Genomic DNA, 21,627 nt, shown 5'->3' on the forward strand with positions numbered 1-21,627 from the left:
AGGCAATCAAGGTGCCAGCTCTAGAGAAAGTGGTAAGGACAGTGTGGTAGACACACACTATAGAATACAAGGCAGCAGTCAGAAGCAATGAACTAGATGTTGCTAGATGTGGAGTAAAAAAATGTTGAATGAAAAATGAAACTGAGAAGAACTATAGCACAATATCATGTACATTCAGTTAAGCATAAATTAAAAACATACCACATGCAAAGCACTACACCATTTTCTCAGGCTATAGATTTAAAGATGTGTCAAACACAACAGATTGGGTCCTTGTGTGGGGAGAATGGTAGAAAACAGGATGAAGGAGCAAAATTAATACCAAGGAGCCCTCATTGTTGGATAATAGGGAACCTGGACACTAATGGGATATAATTAATTCAACTCTGCATCCAAAGTTTAAAGAAAAAGACCTATGTCTAGCAAATGAGGTCTGGTTAATACACCGTGAGGGCAACCACATTCTCCTGGCATGCTCGAACCCACTACTCAGAATACTGCACTGACTAAATCTCACCATGCCTTACTCAGTGTGGCGGGTTTGCTCTGTAAAAGAGAACTTTAAATACTAACTCTGTGCCAGGGACTCAATGACTGTCTGGTCCTTTAGCAGATTTCTTTAACCCCAACAACCTGTGAGATAATAAAACCTCCATTTTACAGATTTAAAAAGCCAAGTCACTTTTCCAAGGTCACAAAGATAACTCAAATGGATTTGAACTTCATGTTTAGCTTCGTTTTCAATATATTAGTGCCTTCCTCTAAGCCACCTAAACTGAGAATTTCTCCCAAGATTTGACCCTGAGGTAGCCTTTCTAAAATGATACCTAAGCATTTTACCTTTACTTTCGTCCTAGAGTAACTGCACCACTGGAAACGGCATCAGAGTACATAGCAGTCACTCTGTGCATTCCCATTTAGAAATAGAAAACCTTTACGGCAAGCTATGGATGTGCTTTTTAACTTAGCCTGGATTTAATGCAAGTGCCCAGAGATATTCACTACCTCCTGTGCCACGATACATTCCATAAGCGACATTCAACTTTGCCCCTACATAAGGCTTCAAGCCCCCTTACATAGGTCCCAGTGCCATGACATGGTGAGTTCCTTGGAAAGTTAGTAAGTTTGGGGCACACAAGTCATTCCTGATTCCTCACAGTACTCTGACAACCATAAATCATTTAAAGTTGAGGCGATGAAGCAACTGTCAGGCAGCAGTGCAAGTCCCAGGGTCCAGTAGACACAGGACTTACCTTGTGAAAACATAACCTTTCAACACTATTCAAAAATGACATCTGAAAACTCATATGATTCTAACTTTTATTATTAGGTCAGAACCAATGAAGTAGCAGCAAAAGGGTCTCTCCTATGATCTGGCTTTCACTGGTCCTCAGGGCAAGGAGGAAACTTGGGCAGGAGATGATCGCTCAATCCCAGCAGACTCTCAGAACCTCACTTGGACCCGAAAGTGCATCTGTTTGGTGGCATTGTTCTTCATTCCTGTCTTCAGCATCCATTTTGATTTCATCCTTTGGACATATTGCATGTCTCGCTCTCGCATAAGAGCCGCTCCTATGATTGGAAGGCGGTTAAGAAATTAGGCAAAGGTCTGTTATTTGTGATCAGAGAAAAATCCAACCTTGGCAGAGAATTCAAAAGGTTAGTTTGGGGTAACTGGGTTCTTGTATTTAAAACAGAGTTGCTAACTTGGGGTCTCTAAACCATGGGCCTCAAGGGTCTCTGTGGACCCCAGAATTGCATACCAGAACTTTTGTATATATACATTTCTCTGGGATTAGCATCTTTAGTTTTCATTATCTGGAAGCATCTATAAGCCCAAAAGGTGAAGCCCCATTAATCAGAAAGGCAGAAGCTATTAATCGAGTCAGACAATACTTCCTGATAAGAGTAAGATGAAGTCAAGTCTCTGCCAGATTCAAGCGGCCACACAGCTCACAAGTAGCCACAATGAAGGAAACTACATATAAACACAGTGGCATTTCAAATGGATTTTAGTTGCCTAGAGCTTCCCAGGCCATCAGAAAGCAGCCCTCCTCTTATCTTCTCCACAGTCCTCTAGTTGGATAGATGCTTTCCCTGAAGATCTAAGGATATAACCAGCTTCATCCAGCAGACACATCAGAATAGATGTAAAGAGTATCATATTGATGAGGTTTCAAAGCTCAACAATTGCAGTGGCATGCTTTACTCTTCTAACTTTTGCTAAATATTCTATGGGAAAAATACAAAAAAGGGGACTGACGGCTAATCTTGACGATGGGCATGCACTATATCACACATGCATGACATTCAACCCACTCAACTCTAAGAGGTAGGTCTTATTACTATCATCTCTGTTTTATAAATGAGGAAACAGAAGCTTATATTAATTAAACTACTCATGCTTATCATATAAGAACCTCTAAGTACATCACATAAGTCACGTTTGACTCCACAGCTCAAGCTATTAACCACTAGGATACTGTCTGATTCCTCTGCGTAACCTCCAGGATAATTTCAACCTTTGGTGATTACTAAATAATTCTTTTTGTAACTATTATCTTCTGAAAAAGTTAATGGTATATAAAATTGCTGTGCCAGGAATATGAAATTTCTAAGTCATAGCACTTTGGGCTTATTGCCTTAAACATATCAAGTGGTAATGGAAATCCCTGGAGCCAAGAGGTTAAGTTTCCCCCAGAGAGGATCCACAAGGACAACATAAATGGGAACAACTTTCCTCAGACCCCTGCTAGAAATATAAGTTCTTAGACTGGTCTGCAGTTGTAAAGATCAATGTACCTGTGCTGCCAGTCCATCCCAGGGCTCTGTACTGCTGAAGTACTCGGCCCACGGCCTTCCGATTTTTGGCAACTGCCACAGCTCTGGACAAGCCAAATCGCTGTTTGTAGTATCTCATCAAGGAGCGATGACCCACTCTGGCACCTGTTTTTCAAAAGAGCAATACTGAAACAATGAGTTGGATAGTTTTTTCAAGGCAGAGCTATAAAGCAAGGGCTTTCCAAATCAGATCTTTTAGTATATCTAGATGGAAAATCGATGTACCAGAAGAAACAGTTGTTCTACCTACTAAAGAAAGATGAAGCAGCATGTAAAATAAAAATGAAAAAGTGAAAGAAAGAAAGTATGCAAAAAAAAAGAAAACCAAACAATAGATATTTTAAAAAGAGAATGGCAAGTCACCGTTAAGTGAAAAACTTAGCATTGTGTACTTACTTGCATACAATCCCCAAAAATACACATAGAAACCCCTACTAATACAGATAATAGGGCCCTAGGAGATAAGAGATTTTTAGCATTTTATATATATAAATAAATAAAAATTATACATATATATGGGAAGAAGATTAAGCACAGAGAGCAGTTCTGATGTTTGGGTCTACAAGCCACAGTCAGGATCTAAAATAGAAATCAATCCACCTTTCCTTTGCTTAAATTCTCTATTGCAGTGATTCTCCAATGGGGATTTTACCCAGCAAGGGACATTTGGCACTGATTAAAGACATTTTTGGTTGTTACAGCTAGAGGTTACTACTGGCACCTAGAGGGTAGAGGCCAGAGATGCTATTAAACATCTTTAAATGCACAGGACAGCCCCCATAACAAAAAATTATCTAGTCCAAAATGTCAATGGTGCCAAGGCTGAGTAACCCTGACCTATTGCTTCCTAAATGATGGAAATCACCTGGTCAATTTGAATTTTAAAAGATGATTAAGCTGAATGCTGTCTATAGCTTTTGCTTATTTAGTAGGATCTGGTAAAACTATGTGAGTCAATCATGCTTTCAGAAATGAATTTCTAAATTTAATTTTCAAAGTATGCTCATGTCATTACAACATATGATTGTATATCTCATTATCTCATAGGCCCACTAACTTGTAACAGAGTGAGAAAAAAGAAAACAGACTCTGCATATTTCAAATAAAAAAACTATGGGACAAAGGTATTGGCCACTAGTTGGAAATTCTGTAGCTGGAATAATAAAAACCTGAGGTAAGTAAAGGTATCTACTGGAAGAACAATTCAAGGTTCCTATTTAAGGGTGAGGCACATCTGATATATTAGTCTAGGGGTGGCAAACTACAGCCAGAGAACCCAATCTTGCCAATCACCTGTTTTAGTTTGTTCTACTGCCACACAGCCATGCTCAACTGTGTAGGTATCGTCTCTCGCTGCTTTGGTGCTTGCTACAACAGCAGAGGTGGGAAGCTGCTGCAGAGACAGAATGGTACACAAAGCCTTAACGATCACCTCTGGCCCTTTTCAGGGAAAATGTCCCAACCCCTGTGTCATAAGTTCAGGGGAGATGACCTGAAGGGGGCTGGGTTTAGAGATTACTAATTCCAGGCTCCCTTATAACAGTGCCTCTCCAAAGGTGGTCCCTAGGCCAGTGTCATCAGCATTACCTAAAAGCTTACTAAATACACGCTATCCTTTCACAAGAATATTAATTAGGACAAAAGCAATCAAATATCTTCCCAGACAGACATAACCATGCAGATATTTAACAACAGCATATACATAAGGCATGATAAAAGCCATTTCCACTGAAAATGAATAAAGGATATTTGGCTAGGTAGAACCCTGTGTACAGTTTCCAGGAAAGGTTTATATTTACTTATGTAAAGCCATTGCTTTCAGAATCTTTTGTGTAAAACGACCATGAACCAGATACTATAAATATTGTGGAAGTCTGTATTTGCTTTTAGGATCCAGACTTTTAATTTGCATAAGAAAATTATTTTGGTTGTTTTAAGTCCCTATACCTGCCAAAACAACTGGAAAATAATTTGTTTGCTATACAGATATGCAAAAGTAGTTACTTTCAGTTGCTTGTTTTGTTATCATACTCAAGAGATGACAAAAAGAACCTTTTGATTCAAAGACATGGTCTTTGGATACCAGTGTGGATAAAAACATTTTCCCTAAACCTGAATGTTTTGACAGCGTAACAGTTAACAAAGCTCTTAGACCACAAGAAATCAGTGAGATGTAGTTGACAGATAAAACCGCAAGCTTAAATGGAGGGTCTACAGGAAATTCCAGCATTGTTTGCTGTGATGTTCTATTTATAATGTTAGGTCTGGACACTCCAGGTTTGCAAGGTGATAATGTTGGTCATTAATACATAAGAATTTAATATATTTATATTCTTAAGCAACATGTGGAAATACATCCTACAGAAGGTTGGCCTTTTAAAGCGTCCTTGAAATGGCTTCGTTACTCAATGCCAAGGTTTCCAACAGTTGGTAAGAAGGAACTGAAAACAGCATTCAGAGCTACCCCTGCCCTATGCCAATGACAGTAACCACCTGATATTAGCACCAAGTACGATGAGCTAAGGACAGCTACACTTGAAGGCCCTCATCAAGGAAAAATATTTTCCAGAACACAGTGTGACTGCCCAATAAATAAGGGATTGGTTATGTCTAAGTCATGGTGAAGCACGCAACCTGTCCATCTAGCTTTTGACACAGCAGTAACCACTTACGGACTGTCCACTCCTTTTTTTCTTTTTTTGTTTTTTGGAGACAGGGTATTGTTCTATCACCCAGGCTGGAGTGCAGTAGCATGATCATGACTCACTGCAGCCTTGACTCTTGACTTCCTGGGCTCAAGTGATCCTCCTGCCTTAGCTGAGACTATAGGCACACACCATCACACCAGGCTAATGTTCACTCCTTCTTAACAAACAGCCTTACAATTTCTGCCATCCAATTGAATGGGCCTTTCGTACCAACTTAACTCCATAAGAGCTGAAGAGCAACGAAGGAAATCCAAAAAACACCTTCAAGACCACAATCTTCAAAATAAATGCTCACAGTGCCCTCTAGTGGCTACTTTTTGTCATTGGCTTTGAGATAGCCTGCTTGATTTTATTGAAGTCCAATCTGAGCAACTAGATTTAGTGTCCCAGCAGCAGGGGAGAGACTCTTGTTACCCAGTAAATGGACAGGAGATGAGTTCAGGAAGCCTTCCCAGACGGTTGAATCTAAATAAGTTGAATCTTACAAGAAAAGTAGGAATAACAGAGGTTCCACACATGCAAATGCCCAGAGGAAGAAAACTCTATGTGGGTGGATAGAGGAATAGCACTACACACCTGAGGGACCAGTAGAGAGAAACTCAAAGTTACCCTAAAGGCAATGGCTCCCAGGGGAGGAAATACAGAGGGTAAAGAAAATCTACTGGTGTTTCAGAAAGAATGTTTTGGTGGTCATGTGGAAACCAGATAAGAGATGACCAGACAGGAGGAATGGTGACACAGACAAATGAATACAAAAAAATACTGAAAAGACATTTAGGAGTTACTAAGCCATCTGGATATGGGAGAGGAAGACCTCTCCAATATCTTTCTAAGGCTAGCCAAAGCCAAAAATGGGCTTGGCTTTGGCAGTCAAAATGAGTATCTTTTTAGATACCTTAAAAAACTCAATCACCCAGGACAAAGCTGAGGATTCTTTATTTTTTATAAGTTTCAAAAATTTAAAGTCTAGATGAAAACTTCTCTGAAACATCCTAGATTTCTTAAATAGATATGCTCATGTTATGCTAAGTTTTGTAACATATTGTGCTAAAGTAGATGCTAAATAAAGCAAACACTATGGTGATCCTACTACATGGTAGACACTATTGTACTAGGATTGTCTTATTCAATTTATTTAAGGTCTATGGTTATCTGATTCTCCCGTTTAAGAAGCAGAAGCTAAGGAGACAACAAGGTAAACATATAGTTCTGGAAAATAAATTATTAAACATATTTCTGATGTTCTCTATGGGTACTGTCACCAGAGAAAGACTAGAAAAAGTTCTCTGGGATTTACGTTTTACCATTGTGTATTAGATAGGCCATGATAATATATTGCATTATAACCTTCTTATCACGGTAGAAAGAACTGTCATCTTCAAAATAGGTTCTGCCTGACCTTTCCTCCTATTGCCACACTCTAAAGCTGCTCTTGGCCTTACAAGGTTATCATTCTGAGCTAAAGATAGCCATCTGTACCTAAGCAGTGACATTCTGTGTGGAAAGGCATAAGACAAGGCTGCTTCATTGCAGACCTCTCCACCAGCAGGGTATGTTGTTCCTGCCTGCACCATTACTGCAAATCTCCCGAAGTAGTATATGGATATTGGAAAAAGGCTTTACTGATTAGGTATGTGATCCTGGTAAGTTACTCAGCCTCTCTAAGCTTCATATGCAAAATGAAGATGCTGGAATCTAACTCCATGTTGGCCTATAAAGACAAATACATCTGCCTGAATGTGCTAACTGCTCAGTAAATACCAGATATTAAGATCTTATTATCATCTCTACCTTTCCATCCCCTTTCATTTCTGAAACATGTCTTCTGTAGCTTCTCCTATTATCATCAGTTAATCACGATTCTTTCTTCCTACACAATAAACAACCATGTATGCTTCTCACATTCATGGTTATTCTTCTTCTTTTCACACCTCATGGTGGATAAATTTCCACTGTGAGTCAGATACACCCACACCAAACTACCATTTGGAAGTCTGAGCAACAAAAGGAAACAGGAATCAGTTCAAAGAATAACAGTAAGGTTACAATTAACAAGAGAAACCTAGACAGGACCAAAAAAAATAGATAAAGACAGAATAGGAAAAGTCTACATCTAAAAAAAAAAAAAAAAGAAAGAAAAGAAATGCCTGATCAAACACTCTGAGTCATAACCCAGAAATGAACAAAAACACTGATCAAATTTAAACACAACAGCCAACTTAGAGCTGAGCAGCAACCTTCAGGGTTTACACTGTACGTGAAAACCCAAACATATACCTTAAGCTTTATGGTCTATTTCCCTCAGTATGGCAGGTAATTGATGGAGATATGCTTCTCCCTCAGTCCCACTGGCATTAAGCTGTTTATTTTTGACAAATGCACTTACCAGAAGGCAGAATCAATTCCATGGTTTCATCATCATATTCCAAGTTCTTTTCTGAGGGCAACTCTTCAGCCTCACTGGGGTCCTTCCCTTCCTTGTGATCTGGGTAGCTACTCCTGTAACAAAGAAGTTGCACTAATAAATAGACTGATACCTCAAATGGAACTAAAAGACATAAACTTTATTTGCAAATGTGGCAAACTTCCTAAGCTACCTAAAAGGAAGAGGGCAGGAAGCAGCTGTAGGAACTACCAGCTAAAAGGTTTTGGGAGAAAACAACTCATTAGCATTTTGTCTGTAGTAGAAGTGAGCAAATGACCTATAACAGAATTCTATTTGTTTTTCCCTAGAAAGGCTGCCTAACAGAGAAGAAAAGAAGGAGAACGTACAGCTGGACATGCAGCTATATTCAATTTAACCATTATAAAAACAGGTTATAGCACAGTGCTGTCCAACAGCACTCTGTGATGACGGAAAATGTTCTATCAATATGTCTTGGTGTCTGATACAGTAACTGCAGTCACATGAGCTTTTCGGCACTGAACTTTGAAATGCAGGTAGTCTGACTGAAGAACTGAATGTTTAAATTTTTAATTAAACTTTCCATTTATTTAAATAGCTATATGGGTATACCTAGTAATTACTATATTGGACAGTGCAGGTCCAGAAGAATCTCCATATTCCTAAAAATGTTGACAAATGCTATTCATAGATACACATGAAAAATAATAGGAAGAGTGTACATTAAATTATTAACAGTAAACCACACAACCTAATAAGAAAATAGACAAATACTTGATCAGATACCTCACAAAAAGATATCCAAATGGCCAATGAATACATAAAAAGGCTCTTGATTGCACTAATCATCATCAGGGAGATGCAAATTAAAGCGACTACACACCCACCAAAGTTGCTAAAATGAAAAACTCTCCCTCACTACAAGTGGAAGTATAGAAAACCACTTTGGAAAACAATTTGACAGTATTTTCTAAAATTGAACATATGTATATCCTCTGGCCCAACTCCTACATATACAAACAAAAGATAACCTATAAACATTTGCCAAAGACACACTAGAATGATGTGGCAGCATTGCTTGTAATAGCCCCAAACTAGAAACCACTCAAATGTGTATTAGCCTTAGACTAGATGTTGTGGAGCACTGAACAGAACACTCTGTAACAATAAGAACTCTCTCCAACTATATAAAATAGTATGGATGGGTCTCCCAAACAGAAAGTTGAGCAAAAGAAGTCAGACCCAAGAGTACATTCTTTGTGATTCCATTTACATATAAAGTACAAAAACAGGCAAAATCAATCTATGAAGCTATAAGTCAGAATAGTAGTTACCCCTGGAGAAAGGAGGGGTAGTTTCTGGAAGGACACACAAGGGAAATGTCAGGGGATTATTAACATGCTGTTTGTTGATCTAGGTACTAGTTATATTTAAAATTTCACTAAACTGAGTCATGATATCACAAGTACGGTCATCCCTTGGTATCCATGGGGGATTGGTTCCAGGACCTCCCTAGGATACTAAAATTTGCAGATGTTCGAGTCGCTGATATAAAATGGTATAACATTTGCATATAACCTAAATCATTGCATGCTTTAAATCATCTCTATATTACTTATAATACCTAAAACATGGTAAATGCTATGTAAATAGTTGTTACACAGTACTGTTTAGGGAATAATAACAAGAAAAATAAGTCTGTGGATGTTAGTATGGACAAAATTTTTTTTGAACACTATAGTTTGGATGCACAGATGGAGAACCTATGACTACAGAGGGCCAGTTGTATACATATATGTACTTTTCTGTAAGTTTATTATTCAATAAAAAGTTTCAGGTCCAAAATAAGTAAACAAGTTATCTTGTGAAGGGGAGTGAAATTATAGGTAATTTGTCATTTTTTAGCTGAGTGAATCCACATAAAATGCTTATTAGAACAGTGTCTGGCAGGTAAGCACTCCATAAACACCAGCTTTGTATGTAAAAGCTTTCTATTTTCCAAGTTTTCTTTACTAAGCATTATCACCTTTTTTTTCTCCCCCCAGAGACAGGGTCTCACTATGTCACCGAGGCTGGCCTGAAACTCCTGGCTTCTGGTGATCCTCGTACCTCAGCCTCCTGAGCAGCTGGGACTACAGGCTCATGCCACCACACTTGGCTAACTTTTATTTTCTTAAGGAAAACAAATCATTTAATATTCATTTTTAGGAAGAAAGGCTCACATAATTTCTCATTTCTAGGCACCAACAGAATAAAACTGTAAATGGAATGAAAAATACATCATTTGGACTAAGGGAGAACCAGTTCCATCAGTTACATACTTTAATTCAAACTAACGGTTAAGCAACACCCAGTAAAGAACAACAGTAACAACAACAAAAGGCTAGGGCTTGAAGCTTAGAGTCTAGAAGGAGGAGACAATAAACAAATAATATACAGTACACACAATGGTAGTAGGGAATATAAGGAAAAATAAAACAGGATCAAAAGGATTGGATAGGTGTTATTTTACGGAAGGTGGTCAAAAAAGGCCACATTGAGAAGGTGAAATTTATGTCAATGCCTGCAAGAAGTGAGGGACAAGTCAAGTGAATATCTGAGCGAATACTATAAACAAATATAGCAGCAAATGCAAAGGTCCCGAGAAACACACTTGATGCATTAGAGAAAGAGTTAGGAATCCAGAGAGCAACTAATACAACACAACAGACCCACAGAGGCTCCAGATCATGTGCAGGGCCTTGCAGGACATTATACTTTGGCTTTTACTTTGAGTAAGATAGGTAGTCTTTGAAAGAATCTGAGCAGAGTTTGACCTCACCTAGTGTTTTAAAAGGATCCCCCTAGTTACAGTTTTGAGAATAGAACATGGCGGGTAGTAAGAATGTAAGCAGGAGGCTACTGTAGGAAGTCAGGCAAAAGAGGATGGTGCCCTGGACCTGGGTAGGAGCAGTAGAAGTAGTGAGAAGCAGTCAGCCTCTGAAGATAGATAGTGCAAAAGTAGTTAAAGCAGGATTTGGTGATAGATTCTAAAGTAAACATGAAAGAAAACAGAAGAATAAAGGAAGACTACCTGGCATTTGGCTTAAGTAACTAGAAGGACAGAGACGCCATTTACTTACAGGGAGCAGATTAGGATGCATAGCAGGAGTTGATTTTGGACAGGTTAATGATCCCTTTTAGACACAAGTAGAAGTATCAAGGAGGTAGCTGGATATCTTCAGTCTATAGCTACAGGGAAGGCTATACTAGAGATATAAATGTGGGGGTCACGGGCCTGCAGAAGATACTGAAATCTGTGAGACTGGGTAGGATCCTGAATATAACCACAGGATGACAGACTGAGTGCTGGGCATTCCAAGCCTACTGCTGATGGCAGCTGCTTGACTCTATCCATGGTATTTGCTTTGATCACTCTGATGACAACATCAGTCAAAAGGTTATAAACATTGGTGTCTAAAAGGAAACTTGAGAGGGATAAATACTGAAAGGGGATGCTTCCCACCACCAGCAGAATTCATTGTCTTCTCTACTGCCATAGCCTCTAATCCTCCCCTCTACCTCCTCCCAGTCATGTCCACCAACTGCAAGTCTCCAGCTGCAAAATGGGAAATCAGGAAGAAAATGCAAAAGCAAGACTTAAAAGACTGAGACTTTTCTGAACATTGTATCACTTGGACTATGCACGCCTGGCATGGTAATTATACACATCTGCTTATCTCCTGTGCTAGCTCACAGGAATTTTGACAACTAGTTGTTCACAAGTACTTAACATACATTTGCTAAATGACATACAAATTATTCAAGATTCTAGTTAGGGCCAGGCATGGTATCTCACACGTGTAATCCCAGGCTAAGGCAGGTAGATCACTTGGGCCCAGGAGTTCAAGACCAGCCTGGGTAACACGGCGAAACCCCATCTCTACAAAAAAATACAAAAATTAGCAGGGCATAGTGGTGCACACTAGCTGCTGGGGAGGCTGTGGTGGGAGGATCACCTGAGCCCAGGGCAGCTGAGGCTGCAGGAGACCGTGATCGTGCCACTGTCCTGCAGCCTGGGTGACAGCAAAAATCTTTCTCAGAAAAAAAAAAAAAAAACAGATTCTAGTTAGGGGTGAACCACCAATGGGATAATCTCACCATCAGATGCCTGGTTTGGGACTGGTTTAGCAACTGTCTCAACTCCTTCAGGAGACAGCTGGTGATCAAGGACTCTCCAGGAACCCAATATGTGAAACCTAATTTCTGTACCTCTGTTCAAGGGGCAAAACTGAACTCTTGATGATTTAACCAGAACAAAAAGAAAAACAAGTCAAACTTCAGTTTGGGTCTAAGGTCTTCTCTTTACTAGATGTGTTAAACTCTGTGAAACTGAGTTTCTCAACTAAAAGAAAGAACTGCCTAATACAGAGGTGTTATAAGTGTTATTAAGGATACGTTGCACAGTGCCAAACACATATCCAGCACTGGCACACATAATATTAATGCAAAGCAAATATGACTTCACTTCACTTCATGTTACAAATTATGCTTACCTAAAATCATAGAAGTCTGCAAATTCCAAAGCAGCATCGCCATCTGTGAAGAGCTTACAGTGGCTTTTGTCATTCATATGCGCCTGTACAGCTTCTGTGGAGTAGAAGGACTTCCCTTTCTCATTGCACCACAAGCAAATCTTTCCAACACCAACTTTCTCTCCTAGAAAAATAATTTAAGGAAAAAATATGAAAAAAGCTTTTTGCAACCAATTAAATCTCACTATTTGTCACAACTCAAAAATCACTCACAAAATAAGTAAGCAATTATATCAAAGATTGATGAAAAATGCAAAACTAATGTTCCCTTGAGACCAGTCCCCCAATAATGTGATTATTTCCTCATTAAAAGAAAAACTATTATACTTACCCAAGTATTTAATCAGTCCCTTAATATCTGAAAGATATTCTATATCAGGAATAAAGAAACTGTGGACTTTGGTCATATGAGCCACATTCTTCATGAGCGAGCTGGAATGATGGGAACAAAATAAGCAGTCCCTAATAGGGATGGCACCAAGGGGTGGGCCTTCCTCAGCCTCTTCCTCCTCTGCATCCTGCTCCACCCCATCCTCCATTGCTTCAGTATCCTCACATTCCAGTTCTTCGTCAGAATCAATATCTTCCCAATCTGCAAGCCAGAATTTTGAAATAGTAAGTTTAAGAAAAGTAATAGCAAGCAAAGATATCACATGCGGTGATACAGTCCTATATTTGGAGAAACAGCCGTACCCCCAACTCCCAAGGACAACTCCTCTTTCAAGATCTCAATTTTAGCTATTTGTTTACCAGACTCATCTGAATGCCTGTGAAATTCCTTAGTCTTTCTTTTCCAGGAAATAGGAGTCTTTTGTTTGTTTCTTTCCTATGCCTTACAGCACCTAGCCCAGTGCTGAACATAGTTAGGGAGTCTCCTATCTGGGTGAATATATATATATACATTTGTGTGTGCGTGTGTGTGTGTGTGTGTGTGTGTGAGACGGAGTCTCGCTCTGTCACCCAGGCTGGAGTGCAGTGGCGCCACCTCGGCTCACTGCAAGCTCCGCCTCCCGGGTTCACGCCATTCTCCTGCCTCAGCCTCCGGGAGTAGCTGGCACTACAGGCGCCCGCCACCGCGCCCGGCTAATTTTTTGTATTTTTAGTAGACACGAGGTTTCACCATAGCTTGATCTCCTGACCTCGTGATCCGTCTGCCTCGGCCTCCCAAAATGCTGGGATTACAGGCGTGAGCTCTGGCTGCATATTTTTATAAACTGCTAAAACAATGCCTCTATCTACTATTTCACAAGAGTACTGTGGGGTGTGTGTATGTGCTGGTGGGGTGCTCTATGAACGGCCATGGTTTGAATGCATGTTTCCCTCCCAAAATTCAAATGTTGAAACTTAATCATCAATGAAACGGCATTAAGAGGTGGGGCCTTTAGGAGGTGATTAAGTGAGGCGAGCACTAATCCCGAATGAATGGATTAGTGCCAAGGAACTAGCCCGTCTTTGCCTTCTGCTTCCTCCACATGATAACATGAGAAAACTTCATCGATAGAACAGGCCCTCACCAGACACTGACTCTGCCAGCACCTTGATTTTGGACTTCCCAATTTGCAGAACTATGGGAAAATACATTTATGTTATTCATAAATTACCCAGTCTCTGGTACTTCGTTATAGCAGAGCGAACAGACAAAGACATGAACACCTACACCGGCACTGTTAATAGGATGTGGGATGAGGGAAAGAAGGAATAAATAACTCATAAAGTCAAAGAGGTGAGGCTGCTGGCTCCAGCTCCACATTTCTGGCTGAGTTGATTTTGATCCCCTCATTCTGTTTTACTCAACTAAAGTAAGTGCAAAACCATCATAACTGGAAACCCACTAGAATAGCAAATAACACGGCGGCTGGTATGACGACGTCCTCCTGTACGTATGTTAAAAGTCTCCTCATCCAGGCCGGGCGCGGTGGCTCAAGCCTGTAATCCCAGCACTTTGGGAGGCCGATACGGGTGGATCACGAGGTCAGGAGATCGAGACCATCCTGGCTAACACGGTGAAACTCTGTCTCTACTAAAAAATACAAAAAAACTAGCCGGGCGAGGTGGCGGGCGCCTGTAGTCCCAGCTACTCGGGAGGCTGAGGCAGGAGAATGACGTAAACCCGGGAGGCGGAGCTTGCGGTGAGCCGAGATCCGGCCACTGCACTCCAGCCTGGGCGACAGAGCGAGACTCCGTTTAAAAAAAAAAAAAAAAAGGAAAAAAAAAGTTTCCTCACCCAAAACAGAGAAGGCATCAATTCATTCTCCAAATATGCATTAGGCACTTCTTCTTTTTCCAGACAAGGTTTTAGGCCTTGGAGAATGAATTGAGTGAACTAAACAGCCGAACCTGCTGGCCAGATAAGGCACTTCAGAAAGCATCTAAACCACCTTCCCTCATCATTTTTACTTAAAAGCTCTCAAACACACAAACACACACACCCATCTCGAGTATAAATCTGAAAACTAAAGGGGGGCCAAGTTCCTCTTTACCCTCCCCGCCCAGACAGGGCCATCACCGTCTCCATCCAGGTCCTCTTCCTCCTCCTCACTGCCCTCCTCCTGCTGCTTTGCCAACTTCTTCGCCTGCTGTTCAAACCACTGGAGCCGGGGTGGTTTCTCGCTCGGGTCTCGGTAGTGGGTCCCACGGCCACCAGTCCCCACGGCTACGGCACTCCTGGCCTCCTCTGCAGGCGCTGGGGGCGCCTTCTTGGGAGACATGGACGGCTGGGCCTTGATGGCCTGCTGGATGGCGGCGTTCATGGCATCCTTGTCCACACTGTCCAAGCCCAGTCCTTTCTCCAAGTTCTTTTCATTCATCATCTCCACTTTCCGATTCACGGCCTGCACGGCCTTCTTCTCCAGCTCAACGTGCCGCCGAGACTTGAGGTGGTTCTCGTAGGCGTTGAAAGATGCAAACTTCTTACTGCAAACAGTACAGTAGGTGGCCGAGCCCTTGCTCTCCTCCTCCGCTACGGCCCGCTGCGCCCGCACTCGCTCCTGGAAGCCCTCGGCGGTCACTGGGGCCATGCTGGCCACCTTACGCCGCAGGTTGTAGCGGTGCCAGTCCGTCTTATAGTGGGCCCGCTGCATGTCCGCGTCGCGGAACGCCACCCGGCAAGTTATGCAGGTGTACGTCGCCATTGCCAGGTGAGAAATAAGAGCCGACCACGCCAAACACCTGGTGACCAGCGCCCTGGCTCCACACGACCCTCAGACCTTAACCCGCCTCAGCGGCCTGGACGAGCCTCTCTACACGCCGACTTCCTGATTGTCACCGAAGAAACTTCCGGCACACGTCGGAAGTTATTTACGACTGGACAGGAAACCCGCCTCTCAGGCTGTGGCCACGCCCCCGCCGCTGTGAGACCCGGGAAGCCTAGGGAACGCTGTGACTGAACCGGACCTGGGTCCCCTCAGTCAGCCCGAGGTGGGTGTTGCTTGAAGGAGGTCGCGCCCTCCCAGTTACCTTCTCTGGTGGTTGCGCCGCTCAGTGTGACGCGGTCAAAGAGACGGCTACGCGAGAATGGGGGAGTGGGGCGCCCGAGGCTGCTCCCGGGCCCTCGGAAGCCCCCGATTAATGAATGGTCGGGTCAGCGACGCCAGGGTCGGGGTTTCTCTGAGGACCGCGCGCTGCACCCGCGGAGCCGGGTGAATGGATGTCGCGAGGGCCAGGGCTGACCCTTAACCCTCGGGGCCAACCTCGGAGCCCTCGCCGGGGGCTGGACCGCTTCCCCGGGAAACCGGAGAGGCCGGGCCGGAGGCTCGGCCTTTCTGAGGCGGCCCTTCGGGCGGAGGACACCGGCGAAACTTGAGTGTACAGAGTGCCGGAGAGGAGCTCCCTGTAGACACAGAGTCCGAGCCACGTAGGTAATTCTAGTAGTAGCCACATTTTTAAAGAGTAAAGAGAAATCGGTGAAACTGCTTTTAATGATGTATTTAATTTAGCCCATCCTGTCATTTCAGCATGTAATCAGTCTAAAAGAATTAATGAGATCTTTTACGCTCTGTGATTAGTTCTAAGTCTTGGAAATCCAGTGTGTGTTTTAGAGTTAACAGCCCGTCTCAATTTGGACTAGCCCCGTGTCAGGTGCCCAGTTGGTTGTGTAGCCTCATGTGTATCGGACAGCAAAGTTCTGTAGAAAAGAACTTCAGGCCAGGCGCGGTGGCTCACGTCTGTAATCCCAGCACTTTGGGAGGCCTAGGCAGGCGGATCATCTGAGGTCAGGGGTTCAAGACCAGCCTGGCCAACATGGCGAAACCCAGTCTCTGCTAAAAAAAAAAAAAATAGAAAAATTAGTCCTGGCGCAGTGGCGCAGACCTGTAATCTCAGCTACTTGGGAGGTTGAGGAAGGAGAATCGCTTGAGCCCGGGGGCGCGGGGGCGGAGGTTGTGGTGAGCCGAGATCGCGCCACTGCACTGCAGCCTGGGCGACAGAGCAAGATTCCGTCCTAAAATAAAAAGAAAACATGAACTTCAAATGCTTGAGGAGGTCATAGATTTCATCCACACAGCCTGGTTGAACCCTTGTCAGCCTTGTTACAGAATCGAATGTTGCATGCTCAGAATCCAAGCTGCTAATAGAAAACCAAAAGAAGATGACGCTTTTAAAAAACCTTCCAGTGGCTTCCCTTGACTCAATCAAATTCAAACACCTTACTTTTTATTCTGCGAGGCTCTGCCCCTCCCTCTGATGTCCTGCCACACCCCCTTCTCTACCCTGCTCACCCTACTTGAGTCGCAATGACACATTTGATGTTCTTCTGACAATCACTTTAGTTGGTACTGAGTCAGAAGTCCATTACTCTTCCGCTTGGAACATCCTTTTGCTGGCTTGCTCCCTTATTTTTTGGATCTCTGCCCAAATGCCTTTGTAAGAGAGGCTTATCCAAATCCACTTACCAAAAATAGTGCCTACCTTCCTAAGTCCTTACCAGGCATAACTTTTCTCTAGCACTGTATTAGTTATCTACTACTCTGTATTAAATTACCCCCAAATTTAGCATCAAGCTTTATTTCAGTTTCTGTATGTCAGGCATTTGAATGACTTAGCTGGGTGGTTCTAAGATCTGCTAAGAGGTTGCAGTGAACATGCTGTCCAGGGCTAAAGTCATCTGAAAGTCTGACTGTATTTGACTGTGGCTGGAGAATCTCCCTTAAAGATGGTTGATTTACATAGCTGATAGCAAGAGGTTTTGGTTCCTTGACAAGCAGGCTTCTCCATAGGGCTGCTTGAGTGTAGCGGAGAGCCACATGAAATTCATGAATTTCTTTCATGACCTAGCCTTGGAAGTCACACACAGTCGTTTCCACAATGTGTTGTTACTTATGCAGGTCAGCCCTATTTAATGTGAGAAGGGTTTACATAAGGGCATGAATACCAGGAAGTGGGAAGTAGGGGGCAGGGTTGTTTTAGGTGATCATTGGGAGATCAGCTGCCAGTAGCATTTGTTGTTTGTCACTGATTTCCCAGGCTTAGCACTGGAAGTCCTGCATCCCGGGAAACCCCTCAATCCTGGGCAAACCAGGATGTCTAGTCACACTGCATGTTAGTCATCTGCGTCTAGATAGAACATAAGCTCCATGACAGCAAGCAACTCCTTTGTTGTATACTCTAATGCTAGAACAGTCCCAGCAGATCAACTGGTGAGTATTTGTTAAACAAATCTTTTGCAGTGCAAAAGTTAAGTCAGATGGTGATTTTTATTTATGAAAACTTATTTTGAGATTATCAGTATCTTTTAAAATAGCTGAGCCGTCTGGATACTCACTTTGAGAAATGTAGCTAGTATTAGTTGTTAACTGGAATAAGCAGAGTATATTTTCAAGCTTCCCTAAAAAGTAAAGCAGAAGATGGCTATAAAAGTAAAAAACTTCTGGTTTTACTTTTGCCTAGTATCATTCTTATATGACTCTTCCAGAATCTGTTCTTCAGGTCATTATTTCCTCCCTGCCTCCTCTAACTATTTTCATGATTCTCCTATTTCAGCATCATTGAACTCTCCAGTTTTACTTTTCTTCTTTAAAGAGGTATTGTTTCCTCCGCCATACTAATTTTCCAATGTACTGTTCTGCAGTCTCCAAGATAACCTTACTCTTTCCCCATAGCCCCCTCTACAGTAAATACAAGTAATCAGTAATTTTCCTGTAGCATTTTTTTCATATGTCACTTTTTCTATTCAATAATAGTTGTCTGATGCCCATAAGATAAAGTTTAAATTCCTTTTGTATCTTTCCTTTCATGGCTTTCGTATCTCCCATAGTCTCTCCCACATGCTACGTATTTTTTGTAATATTCTATTGGTTCTAAATTAAAGCATTCCTACCCTCAAGAAGTTTTTTTTTTAATGACTTCTTAGGGATGATAAAAAAAAATATAGTTAACTAGCTGGATCTAGTACAATGAAATATAAAGAAAGGGGTAATGAGTATTTAGGATAGAGAAATCTCATGCCATTAGAGAGATCAGAAAAGTTTTCATTAAGGAGTAGACATTTCAGATGGGTCCTAAAGGAGAAGATGGAGGACTTTGCAAGTGGAAAAGGAGGTAGAACGGGTAGAAGAAATACTGTAGAGGGAGGAAAATCAAGGACATATTTAAGAAGAGTGTGTCTAGGTTGGATGAAGCTTAGGATACAAACAAGAGAAAATGAGACTAGAGAGAGCCACGATATCATTGGCAAAAGACTTGGATTCTTGTGTTTACTGTTCATGCTTCATTTGTTGGAGAGTCACAAAATGTTTCAGCTTATATGGCATCAGGAATAGAAGTGGGCCTTGAGTGGATCCAGCAGCAGTATCTGGAACTAATTGGAGGAAAAAAAGAGTAGGTCTACAACAAATACCTCCTTGGTAAATGCAAGGGACTGTTGAGTAAAATCTCTGCAGTACATCCTCAGCACTCTTAATGTGTCTAACCTCTGCTGACAGTACTGCTATCAAAAAAAAAAAAAATACCAAATTGATCACTCTGAAGAATTTAAATGAAGATCACTGATATAGTTTGGATGTTGTCCCCACCCATATCTCAGGTCAAAATGTAATCCCAGTGTTGGAAGCAGGGCCTGGTGGGAGTGATTGGATCATGGGTGTGAATTTCTCTTGAATGGTTCAGCACCATCCCCTTGGTGCTGTTCCTGCGACAGTGAGTTCTCTCAAGGTGTGGTTGTTTATAAAAGTGTGTATCACCTCCCCGCTTGCTCTCTCTTGCTCCTGATTTTGGCATGTGAACTGCCTGCTCCCACTTTGCCTTCTGCTTTGAGTAAAAGCTCCCTGAGGTCTTTCCAGAAGCAGAGGCCACCATGCTTCCTGTACAGCCTGCAGAACCCTGAACCAATTAAATCTCATATAAATTACCCAGTCTCAGGTATTTCTTTATAGCAATGTGAGAATGGACTAATACAACCACCTATGACAAAATTAGTGAAAGTATTGAAAATTAGAATTCCTTCTGTATATCATGACATAGCCCTTAAAATAGTTCATGTAATTCTCAAACTACTAGAGTTATGGTGCACACTGTAACAGTGACAGTACACACAGTAACATGGTTCTTGTTTCAGTCTTGGAAGACTTTGGGATAATTTAAAATAAAAGCTAATAAAGTTGCCTTCAAGTCAATTTGTATGCCGGTCACAATATTCTCTTGTGACAAGTTTACTGCTATTCACATTCCTATATTGCAGTGGCACCTTGGTTTTTAAAAGGCAGGCTACAAAAGGGATTGAGTTGGTTGAGGGTAACCTTGGGTGGGGGTAACAAATATTGAAATATAAAAACTAAAATACACTTATCACATAGTTTACAGTGTCTGTGAATTCTGTGTTCATGAAAACGTTAAGTCCTGTGAGAGATTTTTCAGTCCCCAGTTGTTTTGGCTGTCTACATATGCAAAGACTTCTCTTAATTTAATAAGGAATTGAAATGTACAACAAAGTCTGTTTATCACAGCATTTAAAAATCAACTGGTTTCTGCAGTCTTTGAAAAAAAATCTAAAATAAAATCAGTATTTAATACTTAGTGAAATTATTAAATTGCTTAAAATTATGATCAGTTCATGTATCAAAAAACAAAACCAATATACTAGTATGATACATTAGAAAGAGAATAGGCTTTGGGGTCAGGCTGACTTTTTCCTTGACTAGCTATGTGACCTTGGACAATTTATTTACCCTGTTCTTTGGCAAAATGTTCTTAATACCACTTAACTGTAGAGTCGTGAGCATTAAACAGGATCCTGTTTTCTATGTCTTAGACCAAGAGTTCGCATACTTTTCCCGTAAAGGGCCAAAGAGCAAATATGCTTTGTAAGCCTGGGTTCTCTGTCACAACTAATCAGCTTCATTGTTATAGCATAAAAGCAGCCATAGACAATACATACACAAATGAGCATAGCTGTGTTCTAATTAAACATTATTCACAGATGCTGAAAATTGATTTTCATTTATTCTCATGTCACAAAATAGTCTTCTGATTTTTTTTCAACTACTTCAAGATGTAAAAAACGGTTCTTAGCTTGCAGCCCCTACAAAAACAGGTGGCAGGCCAGATTTGGCCCGTGGGCCATAGTCTGCCAACCCCAGCCTTAAGACACTTAATCCTTGCAACACTCCATGAGGTAAATGGTACTACATATTTATTTTGTAGATGAGGTAAATAGGTATGGAGTTATTAGGTGACTTTCTCAGAGTCCCATAGCTAGTAGGTGTTATAACCATAAAAATTACTATTATAGAACCTTACACATGGTCCACAGAATCAACTGAAATAGTAGACATTTTTGCAACACTTCCATCCATTAATTCCACAAGGATTTCTTGCACTATGAGGCTGATACAGTGCTGGACCCATTAAAAGAAACTTAACGATTCTTGTAAGCTGTTGCTTGTTGATTGCCTTTGTTTTAATGTTTAAAAGAATGGCTCAGTTGAAACACAGGCAGGAAAAAAAATCAGTTTCTTGGTTTTATGCAGCCTTTCCACACACCCCTCCCCCCAACGTGCTTCAGATACTTTTTTTCACCCATTCTCTAAACATCCCTGCGTGATAAGGTAAGAATTAACTTCCCTATTTAATGCTTGGGAAACAGGATGGGGCTTGGGGACATTATATG

At 41.5% G+C, this 21,627-nt stretch overlaps 1 protein-coding gene across 1 annotated transcript; it reads right to left on the reverse strand.

Annotated features, from left to right (window-relative positions):
- Nucleotides 1–1,306: 1,306 nt before the first annotated feature.
- On the reverse strand, nucleotides 1,307–15,793 carry ZNF622 (zinc finger protein 622). The gene is made up of 6 exons (XM_005556614.4): nucleotides 15,034–15,793; nucleotides 12,859–13,119; nucleotides 12,489–12,651; nucleotides 7,936–8,048; nucleotides 2,803–2,946; nucleotides 1,307–1,572 (listed from the first exon to the last, which is right to left on the reverse strand). The coding sequence occupies exons 1-6, from the start codon at nucleotides 15,656–15,658 to the stop codon at nucleotides 1,445–1,447; spliced, it is 1,434 nt and encodes a 477-aa protein (XP_005556671.1). The 5' UTR covers nucleotides 15,659–15,793; the 3' UTR covers nucleotides 1,307–1,444.
- Between the last annotated feature and the right edge of the window lie 5,834 nt (nucleotides 15,794–21,627).

This window comes from Macaca fascicularis, chromosome 6, assembly GCF_037993035.2.
Source record: "Macaca fascicularis isolate 582-1 chromosome 6, T2T-MFA8v1.1".
NCBI lineage: Eukaryota > Metazoa > Chordata > Mammalia > Primates > Cercopithecidae > Macaca > Macaca fascicularis.